General features: G+C 34.8%; 1 protein-coding gene across 1 annotated transcript in view; it reads right to left on the reverse strand.

Moving 5' to 3' along the window:
- The window catches only part of syt6a (synaptotagmin VIa), a 48,811-nt gene that overhangs the window by 6,495 nt on the left and 27,698 nt on the right, over positions 1–14,618 (reverse strand). The window contains exons 2-3 of the mRNA XM_016283809.1: positions 8,012–8,396; positions 4,004–4,553 (exon numbers count right to left, since the gene is read on the reverse strand). Coding sequence (XP_016139295.1) covers positions 4,004–4,553; positions 8,012–8,396 — 935 coding nt within the window. The remainder of the gene's footprint in view (positions 1–4,003; positions 4,554–8,011; positions 8,397–14,618) is intronic.

Consider the following 14,618-nt stretch of genomic DNA (forward strand, 5'->3'; position numbering starts at 1 on the left):
AAATTATGACAAAAGTCAAAACTGACATGTTGAAATTAGGATTAAAAAGTCTTTCTTTGACCTTTTTGTCATAATTATGACTTTTTATGCCTTAACTATGATTTGTATCTCATAATTTAGCGTTTTATCTTATAATTACAATGTTTCATGTCCAGATTAAGATTTACCAAAGCATGCTTTTTATGTTGTGGAAATGGGCTTCTATAAAAACGTACCAATGATACGGCTACTCATCATCAGCAATGTTTCATTCGTGAACAAATCTACATTTTTGAACAAATCTTTAAGTGGAGGAATCGTTTCGTCAGTACTGATATTGTACCATTAATTGTTTGCTTTTGCAAATAATCACAATGCTTGAACAGAGAAAGATTCTAGATCAATAGGATGTCGTCACTTTGCCATAGTTTTATGCTAAAAGCTAGCACTGCGAGAAGTTCTTTATTGGTATTTGAGGATGTGGTTTGGCATTTTGACTGTGAAGGTTGGGTTTAATAAGCCTGTGACTCAATATCGAGGTCTAAGGGAGTCCTGTTTGGACAGATACAGTCACGGCGACCAATTAGTTGTTGCGATTCTCCAAGCCGCACTGCTCTCCTGGACACCACTCCAGCAAACTGTTAATTAAACTTTAACACTCCTAAACACTTCAGCCTTTCCATCAGGGCACAAGGTCCATCATTTTCCTCACAGCTGATCCAAGCTGGTTTCTTTTAGGTCTATCAAGATGAAACAAATTTATCCCAAAAATGTCAACGCAATGCATTAGAACTATGGCATTTTTAGACTTCAAGACCACCCACTTTGTCTGAAAGTTAAGTGTATGCAATGCAAATGAGAAGTATTCTATCTGACAGTGCTGGATTTAGTATGTTAGCATCATCCTCTCAGCGGCATTAAGACTAGTGTAAATATTAATCACTTTAAATGAGCTCAGTAAGCCTCTCTCTGATGGACAATATCCCATGACTACCCTACTTGTGGCTTAATGTCTCTCTAGCCCTCTAAGGTGATTATTTGCAGGTTGTGTTTCAGTATCATATAAGGACGTTTTAAAGTGGATTGATGAATGGGTAAATGCAAGCTTGACCATAAAAAATGTCTCAGAAAAGTATTTGTAAAGCAAATAAACTTTAAGAACTTTACTGAACATTATGGCACAGGATAAAAAGTGATTTTGTTAAAAAAATTAACTCAAGTAATTAAGATTGCAAAATTAAGCCTGATTTCCAAAAGAGTGATGATGTGGGACCACAGTGAATGTTTTAGGTTTATGCAAAAAAAAAAAAAAAATCTGGCCAGAACCAAATTCCTTCAAGCTTTACTATATTTTAGTCCTTGAGCTCATTAAGTGACTAAACGAGTTAGTAATTGTCCTTCTGTCCCAAGTCCACCTGGCAATGTCAGCGCTGTTCACTGTCTGCTGGCATCAATTAAAGGGACAGTTCACCCCAAAATTTAAATTCTGTCATCATTTACTCATTGTTATTTCAAACCTGTGCTTTTGTTCCGTGAAATACAAAAACAGAAATATAGCAGTATTTTTATGTCCTTTTTTCTTTTCAATTAAAGCGAATGGTGACCTATTATCAAAATCTCGATACCAAATTTGAATAAATGTACATATTCAAACTGCATAATTGAAGAACAATTGAAAAAGAATGTGCTTTTATCGTTTTTTGAACTTGAGAGTCTCTATAGTCATTATTAACTTGCATTGTATTTGAATAACAATACAAATTTGAATATCCACATTTTATTACACAAAGCCTTTGTATTGCTTCAGAGGACTTGAATATGGCACATGAGTCATATGAATCACTTTTATGATAATTTTATGGTTCTTTTTGTCATTTTTTAAACTTGAGAGTCCTTTGTCACTATGAACTTGTTTTATAGAAAAAAGCAGCATTAACATCTTGCCTAACATCTCCTTTTGTCTTCAAAAAGAATATAATTCAGGTATGAAATGACTTTAGATTGCATAAACTATGATCGTATTTTCATTTTTGAGTGATCTACCCCTTTTGATAGCTTTGTCAAGGCTCAAAGGCTCTTTGAGTTCCAGATTCAAATCTCTTGCCAAGTGCAATAGAGTGTGTGCTTTTGTTCAAGGGGCAGCCAGTCTCCTGCCACGAAAGCAATAACCACAGGTTTATTGAATCGCTCCTCTGAGAATAGCTGCAAATCTAGAAAACAGAGAGAAATAAGACTCATCGAGAAGCAGTTGAAGTTCCCTTTCAGTCGGTCACTCTCGACGTCACGTCGGAGGACCGACGAAATTGGGATCTCGCTTAGAGGGACCAATCTACTTCGAGTGTAAACTAAACGAGCCAATGCACATTGGCATGCGATTATTGCATCCAGCTGCTGCTGATCACAGCGTGAGTATAAGTAGGCAGCAGGTGCAGCGCATATTCAGCTTTTCGCTTCGGAGCCGAGCGATCACATCGTTCCGCTCCTGACTACTCTACGGAGAGAAGACTGAACGAGTTCAGCACGCTCTTGGAGAGCTCTTCGTGTTGGAGGACGGCGCTTCAGCGGTGGTGGTTTCCCGTGTCGAGTGGGTTGCACATCAGCTAACATCAGATGACCTCAGGACCTATTTTGTTAAGCGTTTAATATTGTGTTGTGATTGGCAGCACCTCTTATTAGTGGCCATTACGAAAATTAGGCAATTATTTTGTCCACACATACACAATCAGCATGTGTCAGTCATCTTCATGTGTCATTTAATACCTTATCTGTATGTTAATGAGGGTAGGGTAGAACTCTCATTAATTTAGCTGTCTTAGCATTAGCAGGTGTACAGCAGAGAACGTGTTGAATATTATGACTGCATTTTAACAGACCATGTCAATAATGCAACAAGCTAATTCACATACCTTAGCTGGCATCTAATGGCCTTGTTATTTAGAGTCAATGGATTTTTAAAATCTGCACAAACTGTCTGAGCAGTGCAATATCAAGAGCACTTGCTGAGGTTTCAGGATCCTTCCTTCTCTCGCCAACCAAAATTAAACTATTTGTGTAGAATGCTGCAGATGACCAATATTTATCAGGCTTGATTCACCAGGTTTATATTATCTTGTGATACAGTGGGGTCCAAAGTCTAAGACCGCATATAAAATCTTACCATTCAAAGGTCAGGGTCAGTATGATTTTTTATGTTTTTGAAAGAAGTTTCTTATGCTCACCAAGGCTGCATGTATTTGATCAAAAATACAATAAAAACTATAATATTGTCAAATACTTAAAAGTAATTTATTCATGTAATGGCAAAGTGGAATTTTCAAGAAACATTTCTTATTATTGTCAATCTTGAAAAATTGTTCTGTTTAATATTTTGTGAAAACGGTGATATTTTTCAGGATTCATAGATGAATAGAAATTTCAGAAGAATAACATTTATTTGAAATAAATTATCTTTTGTAAGAATGTACTGTAATTTTTGAAAAATTGAAAAAAAATGTAATAAAAAAAATACTGACCCCAAACGTTTGAACGGTAGTATATATATATATATATATATATATATATATATATATATATATTTATTTGTTTGGTGACCAATTTGTATATAAAATTTGGGGAAAAAATCGGAAGATTTGAGAAATAAACAAGAAAGATTTGGAAATGATTTGGCCACCAAACAAATCAGCAAATTTGTGAAATTGATAATGTGAACTTCTTTGTACACCTGGTTAGATGTTCTCAAACCAAATACTAAAACGTTATGAAATTTTATTTTACATTTTACTCAATTTTTATGCTTATAATTTAATTTATAATGAACTATTTGTATTATAAATGTGGTCTTGTACTTTTGGATCCTATTGTATATTAATTTACATAACCTGATCAGTGTGTGATCAATACATATCTGAGCATATTTACTATAAACCTCTCCCCTTAAAAAAATAGACTTAAAAACCAGCAGAATTTGTTCTATCATGATTTGGAAAACACATCAAGAGAAAAGAGAGCAGCAGGGTTCTCTTACAGAGGTAGCATACTGAATGTCTTTCCAGATGGAGGTCTCCCTTGAGAGATCAGATGCTTCAAACAGATTGTCCAGTATGACCTCCCCGATCATATCATGCCGTGAGAACCTGTCAAAGTCGAAAACAGTGAGATGGAGCTTCCTGACGGGAAGCTCATCATAGGGTACCGGAAACTGGAAGGACTCATCAAATGTGGGGTTAAGTGTTTTACGATGGACTCGTGTCTGGAACTTCTGCTTCCGATCTGGCAGCAGGTAGATTTTGACATATGGGTCGGAGCTGCCGCAAAGATCCTTGGCTGGGAGATCAAATGCCTTGAGTATATTGACAAGTAACATCTCGTTCTCATAGTCATAGCGGAGGGAAAAGTTGATTTTGCCGCAGTTTTTGCCGCCTTCACTATTGCCAGATTCATCATTCTCTGTGGTCATTTGCTTGTAGAGTTCAGGCTTGATACGGCCAATGCTGGTTGGCTGCTCATCCACATCATAGTCATATCCCAGGTCCAGACTCCCTTGACGGGGAAGGTGACGTTTGAAGGAACTATGCCTGGAAAAATGAGATAAAGAAGAGAAAGAGTAGCATGAGGGATTTGATGAGTGTTCAGAAAAAGTTGGATTACAAACTAAACGGCTGCCCAAGGCAAGTTTTGTTTTTTAAATACAGGGGTCACATAAAAATGTGTAAAAAAACACTTGTTTTTAATATAAATTTGAATAGAAAATGTTTCTCTTCAGTGTTATCCCTAATATGGACAATGGCATCCAGCAATCACTGTAACTGAATTAAAAGATGATAGAAACATTTTGAATGATGAAACATGAAGACAATAAACACTCGACTGTGACAATATATGGTTTATCTGTTTTCTTCAAGCCATCTTGAGTATTTTCATAATGTATAAGTATATTTATAATCCATTGCTAATCGACATAGGCTTTACTACATTTATTACATTTATTGCCTCATTCTGTAATAAGAAGCCACATCAAATCACAAAAGGAAATTATTGCAAACACTCGTTTGATGTTGTGGAGTAAAAACATGTCATAATGTTCTCTTTTGTTGGACAGCAGGTTTAGAAACGTTTCTCATTACAGCGGAATATGTTTGGCGTGTGTTGCTTTTTCAAATGCACGATATAAGTGGGGAGGCGTTTCCTCATCTCAGCATGTAAACTCACAGAAAAGCAAAACTGGAAAAAGAAAAAAAAAGCAGTTCACAAGCACGTATTGAACAGTGAATGTTACCGAACGGTTCAATATTTTATTGAGAATTGTGGCATCCCTAATATAAATAAAATAAATATATATACAGTATATATGAAGTTCCATGCAAACGCCTCTAAATGTTTGAGAAAATGAGATAATGATACTGAATGAATGCTCTCCACACATAGTATATGTTCATCAAGTACTTTCACTTCAGATGCGCTAAATCCCAGCCTCAACCCATTCAGAAGTACCAGTACTTACATAGAAACCTATGCATAATAGCCAGAAAGAAATGTTAATTTTAAAGAAAAATGTCAGACGTACTTAGAGGCTTTTGCATCTGAACTCTTTTCATATATATATATATATATATATATATATATATATATATATATATATCTATACTCTTGATATATATATATATATATATATATATATAAAACATATATACTGTCTACACAGATAACAATTGCAATATAAAAGCCAATTATTGAACGTAGCAAACAACACATCTTCATACATGAAAATATACTGAGCTGCCTTTATATTTTAAGAAGGAGGTCCTTCACATTTGACGGTCTTTGCCTTTGCCATCAATCAATGTTATCTCCTGTCCCATAAAATACATGGTGCATGGCCAATATTGTGTGGTTACCCGTTCCAATTAACCAGTTTGGCCCTTTCATTCTTGTAAAGCCAAACCTGCTGTGCTAATGCTATGTACAGGACAAAAAAACATTTATTTCACTCATTATGTAACAGTTGTTCACAAAAGGAGTGTTAAAATGAATGCTGGTGTAGTTAACTCATGAATATGAATAAAACCACTAACAGAAAGCAGTGGAAAAATCTTCAAGAGCAGCCAAATACTGAAGCTCAATTAAATATTACTCCTTAATGGGCAAATCGTACATGACAAATATTTAATTTCAAGTGGACAAGTACAGTGCTGTAATTAAGTGTCCTGGAACTACCCCAAATGAATCAAGTATGCATGAGCAGAATTTGTCTTGGTTGTTTTGGTAATCTCCAGGGATTATGGAGCAGCTAAACATTAAAAACTTGCCCTGAAGTGAGTCTGAAATACATTATGGAAGGCATAAAATAACAAAGCAGTCTTAGATGAAAGACTTTACTCTCCTCTAAATATTTATGCATCATCAGCAATATTCTTTTCAAATATAAATATTTTTACACTTCTCTTGTTGGTGTCAGTGTTCATCTGCTCTGTGATGTCTCTGGGAGATTCTGTTATTGGGTATTATTTGTGATTGATGATGCCTTTTGAGTCCTACTGTGAATGCTCTCACAGTGTGATTCATAGTATGCATTTCTTTCAGTTGTATACAATGCTGCATATTTTTAATGAAATGTGTAAATGTGTATGCAGCACTGGGTGCGTAAATGGCTGCAGACATAGGCTGAAAATTTATAAAAGATGGGGAAAAGGTGAAAGATGCCCTCTAATGAACAGTGCGCAGTTACTATTAAATTGTAACATATTTAGAGATGACCGCAAAAATATGGGAAATAAATGAAAATATTCAGTAATTTTGTTGCGTAACTGAAAGTCATGAAAGGGGTAAAATGGCCCCTATCTTGAAGCTTCCTTTTTAAACGTGTTTCATTCCCATCTTTAACAGAATTCCCAAATACTTAATATTCAGTAATAACACTAGTATTCATTATTACTCTGTGAGTATTTGACTGTACTGACTCGATTGGATGAGAACAAAACTTGAACTGAGTTGAACTAGATAATGACACTATTTTCTTCTGCTGATTTATAGCTCAATCCAATTTGTTTCATAAATGATGAATTTTGAAACATTTTAACACTGTTACTGAACTGAATTAAATCAACATTAAACTGACTTGAGCTGACTAACGACACCATTGCCTCCTGTAGAGCTGCTTATAGCCGAATTGTACTTGTTTCATAATCGATGAACTTAGTTTTCAGTTATTGTATTGAACTAAATCAACTCTGAACTGATTTAAAACTAAACCCTAATGTCTTTATAGAGCTACTTTACAGCAGAAATGGAATTTGTCTCATATTTGTTATCTTCTTGCTTTGAAATTTCCTTTTCTGTTTTGTTTAAAGTGCTATATAAATAATGTTTTTTAGAAGTATATCTACAATATATCTGATATAATTTTTTTAAAAAGGTGTCAGTAATGTAAAATATGAAATCATATGTATAAAGATGTAATAAAATTATATGAAAAATATTTAAATAAATTACAATAATATAATTATTAAAATTCCAAGAATTACTTCAAATTACTTCACATATTGAATTACTTTGTCCTCAAAGACCCTATTAACATCTAGACATAAAAACCTTTAATGTCAAAAATAAAATTAATTAATTAACCATTAATTATCCAGTGACAACAATTGAGATTTTTTACCTCATCTTACCTTACATATATACTACTGCTTAAAAGGGTGGGGTCAGTAAGATTTTCAAAGAAATTAATACTTTTATTCAGCAAGGATACATTAAATTGTACTGGGAGAACCAAATCTCCATATTAGAATGATTTCTGAAGGATCATACAACACAGAAGATGGAAGAAATGCTGAAAATTCAGCTTTGCCATCACAAGAGTCAAATCCATTTTAAAATAAATTAAAACGGAATATATATAAAATTGTCATTTTAAATTGCAATAACATTTCACGATATTACTGTTTTTAGAATATTATATTCAAAAACATTAAAAATTCTTACTTTTGAACAGTAGTGTATGTGCGTGTTCATGGATGTTTTTTGGCACTGTTACCTGGTGGATGACGCTGGCTCTGTGGCCTGTCTTTGCATGCGCTGCGTACGGCGCAAGAAGTGCTCCCTCATGGAGAGCTGCACCTCGGCAGGGATGTCGGGAGAGGTGTGACTTATTTTAACAGCTGCCTCCAGGAAGCCCATCGACGCCATAGGATACTTTTCCCTCTCAGTCGCCATAGTGACCTCAGACGGCTGAGGACTGGGCAGAAGAGATGGTAAATGAAATGAGGAGCAGTCGTCAGGGGCAAGGGCTGCGGAACTTGACGAGAGGGCTTTGCTCCTCCAAGGGACCCAGCACAGCTTCCAGGAGACGAATGCAGTGAGCAACAGCAGCGCCAAGCCACACGTTATTATCACACCGATGGGGAGGCCAACAGCGATGTCTACATCCGGGCGGAAGCGATGGGCCGCACAATATGGAGAAACAGATGGTCAAAACAGTGAGACAGACAGAAAGAGAAGTGCATTAGAAGAGTCAAATGAGCAATGACTCTTGTCTATTGGGTTTGTTTACTGTAATCCTGTGCAAACCAAACACTCACAATCACACAGTGCAGAAATTATGAAATGCAATTAAAGTTATCACAGATACTGGCCTTTAATCCATTTCCAAGGGAACAATGCCAGCGGAAGATGCTACAGCAATATCAAACGCTCTCACTGCGAAGCTTTCCACCCATCAATGGCTCTTATGCATGTAGGCGGAAAGCAAGCTCAAACTCATTTCTTCACAATTACAGAGAATTTACTTGCAATAGAACAAATGGACTGGAGAAGCTCCAAGACTGCTGACAAGCACCATGTAAACATTAATTTAAAAGAAAAGAGAGATCTGTCATTTTGTGTGGGAGCGCTATAGGAATACAGTTTCTATAGGTTTTATAGCAATAATATTGAGGTGGCTGAATTCATTTCTATTTTTCATCTGAGATGTGTTTGCACAGTAAGAAATATTGATTACATTTTTTTCAACCCAATGCTCTCCGCCCACTGCTTCGACCGGTTTGATTTATTTGAAATAATGCATGCTAGGAACTCCCTAGGCTTCCTGAGGAGTGTACAATGTCTCCTTGCTCAAATGGAATATAAATCTCTACTGACAGTTCAAAGGGCTTGGGGCCACATCTAATTTAGAGTCTTTTAGAACTTTTGTTCTTCATTCAGTTCCTCATTCCTTGCCAAGTCGTTTGTCATTACCTGACTACTATAAGCACACAATACAAAGTAAAGAAGACTCAAGGTCAGAATGCAGAATTTGAGAAATTAATCACAACTTTGGGAGCCATTCAAATCCCAAAAAAATATATAAAAGGCATATATTTAAAAGGTATTTGCACCAAGGCTGCATTTATTTGAACAAAAATAAATTAAAACAGTATTGAGAAATATTATTACAATTAATATATTAAAAGCTGTAATACTGTGAAATAGTATTACCATTTAAAATAACACTTTTTTTTTTTTACATTGCAATTTATTCCTGTGATGACAAAGCTGAATTTTCAGCAGCCATTACGCCAGCCTTCAGTGTCATATGATCCTTAAGAAATCATTGTAATATGTTATTTTTTGAGATCATGAAATCAAGAAACATTCCTAATTGTCAGTGTTGATTTTCATTATCCGTTTTTGCTGCTTATTATTTTTGTGGAAACTTTGATTCAGTGGCTAACCCCAATGGTAATTTTATTTAACTGTATTTTCCTTTTTTTCCAGGCATAAACAATTTTCTTCCTAAGTAAATGTATCCAGGACTTTTTTAAGGATGTTTAGATATTTGCTAAGAAAACAACAAAAACAAGAGAAAAATACTGGTTAAATGATTTTTTTGCAATGCATCATACTGTATGTGCTGAAATGTGACACTGGACCACAAAACTAGTCATAATGGTCAATTTTTAAAAATTGCTGAATAAATAAGCTTTCCATTGATGTATGGTTTGTTATGATAGGACAATATTTGGCTGAGATACAACTATTTGAAAATCTGGAATCTGAGGGTGCAAAAAAATCTAAATACTGAGAAAATCGCCTTTAAAGTTGTCCAAATGAAGTTCTTAGCAATGCATATTACTAATCAAAAATTAAGTTTTGATATATATACGGTAAGAAATTTACAAAATATCTTCATGGAACATGATCTTTATTTAATATCCTAATGATTTTTGGCATAAAAGAAAAATCGATAATTTTCACCCATACAAAGTTTTTTTTGGCTATTGCTACAAATATACCCCAGCGACTTAAGACTGGTTTTGTGGTCCAGAGTCACATATAGCTTCTTTAAAGTTTCTAATAGTTTTGATGTTACAAGCCACATTTTTGCTGAAGTTCCCCATTTCATGTGAATAAGCTGTCAAGGGTTTTCTGTAAATGCTGTAAACTGCTTTCTCTAAAGTGTCCATTTGAAGGGCTCAGGGTTTATCGCGAGTGGATATGAAATTTCTAGGTCCAGGGATTTATGTGTTCAGAGGATTTCCACATTCAAACGCTGCCATATAGCTTCTGTTTTGTCATCTGAAATGATCCAGACTCTGAAATGTGGCTCCCACTGGTTTGCCTCTGTTGTCTTTTGAGTTCTAATAAGTTTGGCTAGCTTGCGCAGATGGACAGGTTAAACAGGTGTTGGACAGGTGTGGTTAAATAAAAATTTTAATCATGTATATAATTAGCGATAAAATGTATATGAATGCCAGTTTAATCCTTTTCATGTCCAAAATTAATGAAATAATGAGGCGATTACCCTGTGTGAGAATTTATGGTATGCAAACTGGACATTAATGATGAATTGGCTGTTTATCAGCATGAAGACAGCAGTACAGAAGACATGCGGCAGTAAAGCAGTGTGAGCACTGGGGTTTTCTTCCATCCACTGAGATATGGATAATGAATCCAAACATTGTGACACTGTGACTCTCCATGGACCTGGTTGCCAACCAGCATGATATTCCACACAACGCTGCCTATAATTCTCAGCTAATGAGCCATGCATATAATGGTTCATAAATGTAATCAGTCAGTCAAAGTATATTTTTCTCGGCTGTCCAGGACAGAGGTTGTAACGTTTGAAGTGTTTAGAGCGATGATTTGAAAAAAAGCCTCACCAGTTTCTTGGACTAATGTCAAAGCCAAAACTAAGATCAATAACATGTAACGTATTTTCCTTGTATGTTTACTTGTATGAAGTGTAATCATTATTTCCAAAAAGGTTTTTAAATATATTTTTTCCAAAAAAAAGAAGAAAAAAAAACATTTTCCCCAAATGTCATGAATTATTAATTGATAAATATCTTTTATAGTGGTAAGTTTTTGGGGGAGTCATAACACACACACACGCACGCACACACTTTAAATATATAATTTAATTATTTCCCCCAAATCATGAAATATTAATTCATAAATATCCTATATATTATTTTACTTTTACTTAATATTTTAATGATTTTAATGTAAACTAATTTTAATTGTGAATTAAAAATATATATCATCATCTTAGAAGAGGTGTAATAAAGTCATTGTATTTTTTTATTAAAATTTTAATGTAATTTTGAAAAGAACAGAAAGAATAAAAAATTTTATTGACCCACTAGGTCGCTCTCTCTCTCTCTCTCTCTCTCTCTCTCTCTCTCTCTCTTCACCTTCCAATATAGATACACTGTCATGCTTTTATTAATTATCTATAATCTAGAAAAAAAACAACCTCGAACCTCTGATGCACAGTGAATCCAGCATTTATGTTTGTGGAACCTGTATCCCGTCTCATAAGCCTCTCTTGGCGCTCAGCATAATTTTCCAGCCCAGTGCTGCAGAAGCAGAGAGGAGAACATGCTGTCTTATGAGATAGCACATGAAAGGAAGGGGCTGTTAATTTCCCCCCTCCTCCTCAGGCACAGGGTTCATTAGGGTTGAGCCACGTCTGGATCACATGAGTAATATCAGGAGGCCCACGAATTCAATTAAGATTTGTTTTGAAACTGAGTCAGAGGACAAACTGGGGCCCGAGGGTTTTCCCTTCAAATGTCTTCCAATGTAACCTGGTTTCCATAGAAACCCAGCTATAAGACGCAATGTGTGCCCTGTCAGCTCTCATCATCCAATCCCGAGCAAAAACAAAGAGCCTTGTTGTGTGCTCAAAGGACAGCATGAAATGAAGAATTAACGTGTGAGGACATAAAACGCCAGGCGACAAACAACAACATTAGAGGGGTCATCTGAACTTTGAAATAGAGCCAATTAAATCATGGTCCTTCTGTTAATTACAGGGTAAAATTGCAGCAAAATAGAAAACTGTACTAACACTTCCTAATTTTCCCACACACAAAGGGCAATCAGGAAGACTGAGATACTGTGTGTTAACCCAAGTCAGTGGCCCTCAATTACACAGTCTCTCCTCCCACACATCTCTGACAGCTGATATTTTCAGGACAAAGGGAGCTACACTGATAGGAACTGGCATCACAATCAGTGACCACCATTAGCGAGAGCTCAGAGGGGTTGTCATATCATGCCTTTGAACTAGATCTCCGTTCCCATGTGTACACATTTACATAGAATTGGTGGGGAAAGGCACTGCAAAGTGTAAATCTGTCTCCTATAGGGTCTATTGCCTGAGGATCTATGCAAATATAACCACAGAAGGTCTAAAACCTCTGAGTCCACCAAAGCCTTGCTACATTTTTCAAGATCAATTACATCGACTTGAATAAATCAATGTGACAGCTCAGTAAAGAGCACTCTGTGATTTTAGTAACAGTACCATATATATATATATATAAATAATAGACTACTGTTCAAAAGAAGTATGTTTTATTACCACTTTTAATCAGCAAGGATGCATTAGTAATGTATTTCATAATAATAAGAAATGTATGACGTTATTAAATATGTTTCAAATAAATGCTGTTTGTGTGAACTTTTTATTAATCAAAGAATCCTGAAAAAATGCATCACCGTTTCCTTAAAAATATTAAGTATCACAACTGTTTTCAACATTGATTACAATAAAAAAATGTTACAAACCAGCATATTAGAATGATTTCTGAATGATCATGTGACATTGAAGATGGGAATAATGGTGAACAAATTCAGATTTGTCAATATTCCACAAAATTACTGTTTTTACATTAATTTCATTTATTTGATCAAATAAATGTATCCTTGTAGAGGATAATAGACCTACTTTTATTTAATTAATAAAAAAACTAAATACAAATGTATTTACAAAATACAGAGCCAATATGAACTGCTAATTCATTAATATTGACTATATAATATTTATTTATATATATTAAATATTTTATTGTGATATATAAAACTCAGGGGCAGTTCTAGATCACAGTAACTGGGGGGGCCAGACAGGGGCCACTTGTGCTAATTTTAAAATTCATCTTAAACTACTTTAAGTAGCCTATTATTCATTCAGTAATTTTTCACCATGTCATGTATCGCTGCAATCTAGATGTAATCTATAACAATGTCAACTAAAATATGTCATATGACACACAGCAGCCACAAAAAGATATAGGCTTATGTTTCTACTGAAAAAAACAAACAAACAAACAAACAAAAACAATAAAACCATCACAGAAAATTTTAATGATTTCCACAACAAATAACATTACAAACAATCAATTTTTAACCATTAAAACCATTAAAATGGTTTTCTGTAGTGTGTTTTGGGACATATTCCATTAGGATTTATTGGTTTTAACAAGCCACTAATAGAAGGCAACCTATTACCTGTAGAGGCCAACAGGGTCCATTACAGTTTCCAGTAAAACCAATACAAGTCCCATTATAACCAGTAAAACCATTACATTTAACCATGTTTTATTCAGCAGGGGTTTTATTTTTATTTTTTTTAATATATATATATATTTCCAAAATATATCATGAAATATCTCGATTCTAAAATATGTGCAAGTAAAAGCATTTTGCACCTTTATAGATTATGTAAATTCTCCAGTAAAGTAGCCTAATAGTATTAATCTATTAACTTTGCATTGTCTTTTTACTTAAGTACCAGATAGAGTGTCATACTATTAAATATATTTAATATGACTGACTTCGTATTTAATGTGAAGTTAGTAAAAACATAGTAAGTTACTAATTAGCCTATAACACTTTCATTGTACAAAAAGAGAGCAAAGAAAATTTACACTATCAAAGAACATTTTCACTTCAGTCCAGTCAAAAACTCCTATAATAATCTCTAAAGCTGTTTACATTGTAAAATGAATATCTTACTTACATTCGTACATCTTCACTTTGTTGTTTCTTATGAGATAATTAGCCAGAGATTGCAGTCAGGTAGCGCGCGCAGTGACGAAACAGCGTGTTTCAGCGGTGACTCATCTGAACGCCTCTGATTGGTCTTTGTATTCATAAACTCAACATAATAGTATGGGATTGGTTATAATGTGCAGCGCTTTAAAAACCTGTGTGTCTCTGGCTTAGCTGCTGGTGATGTTTTTCTTTTTTTATATGCATAGTTTACAGGACAAACTGCGCATTTCACCCAAAATTGTTTGGTGTGATATGATTCCAAATTTAGGGGGGGTCAAAGGGGGGGGCCAAGCTTGTTGGCAGGGGGGCACTGGGCCCCC

Source organism: Sinocyclocheilus grahami, unplaced genomic scaffold (genome assembly GCF_001515645.1).
Source record: "Sinocyclocheilus grahami isolate Dianchi unplaced genomic scaffold, SAMN03320097.WGS_v1.1 scaffold177.1, whole genome shotgun sequence".
Taxonomy (NCBI): Eukaryota; Metazoa; Chordata; class Actinopteri; order Cypriniformes; family Cyprinidae; genus Sinocyclocheilus; species Sinocyclocheilus grahami.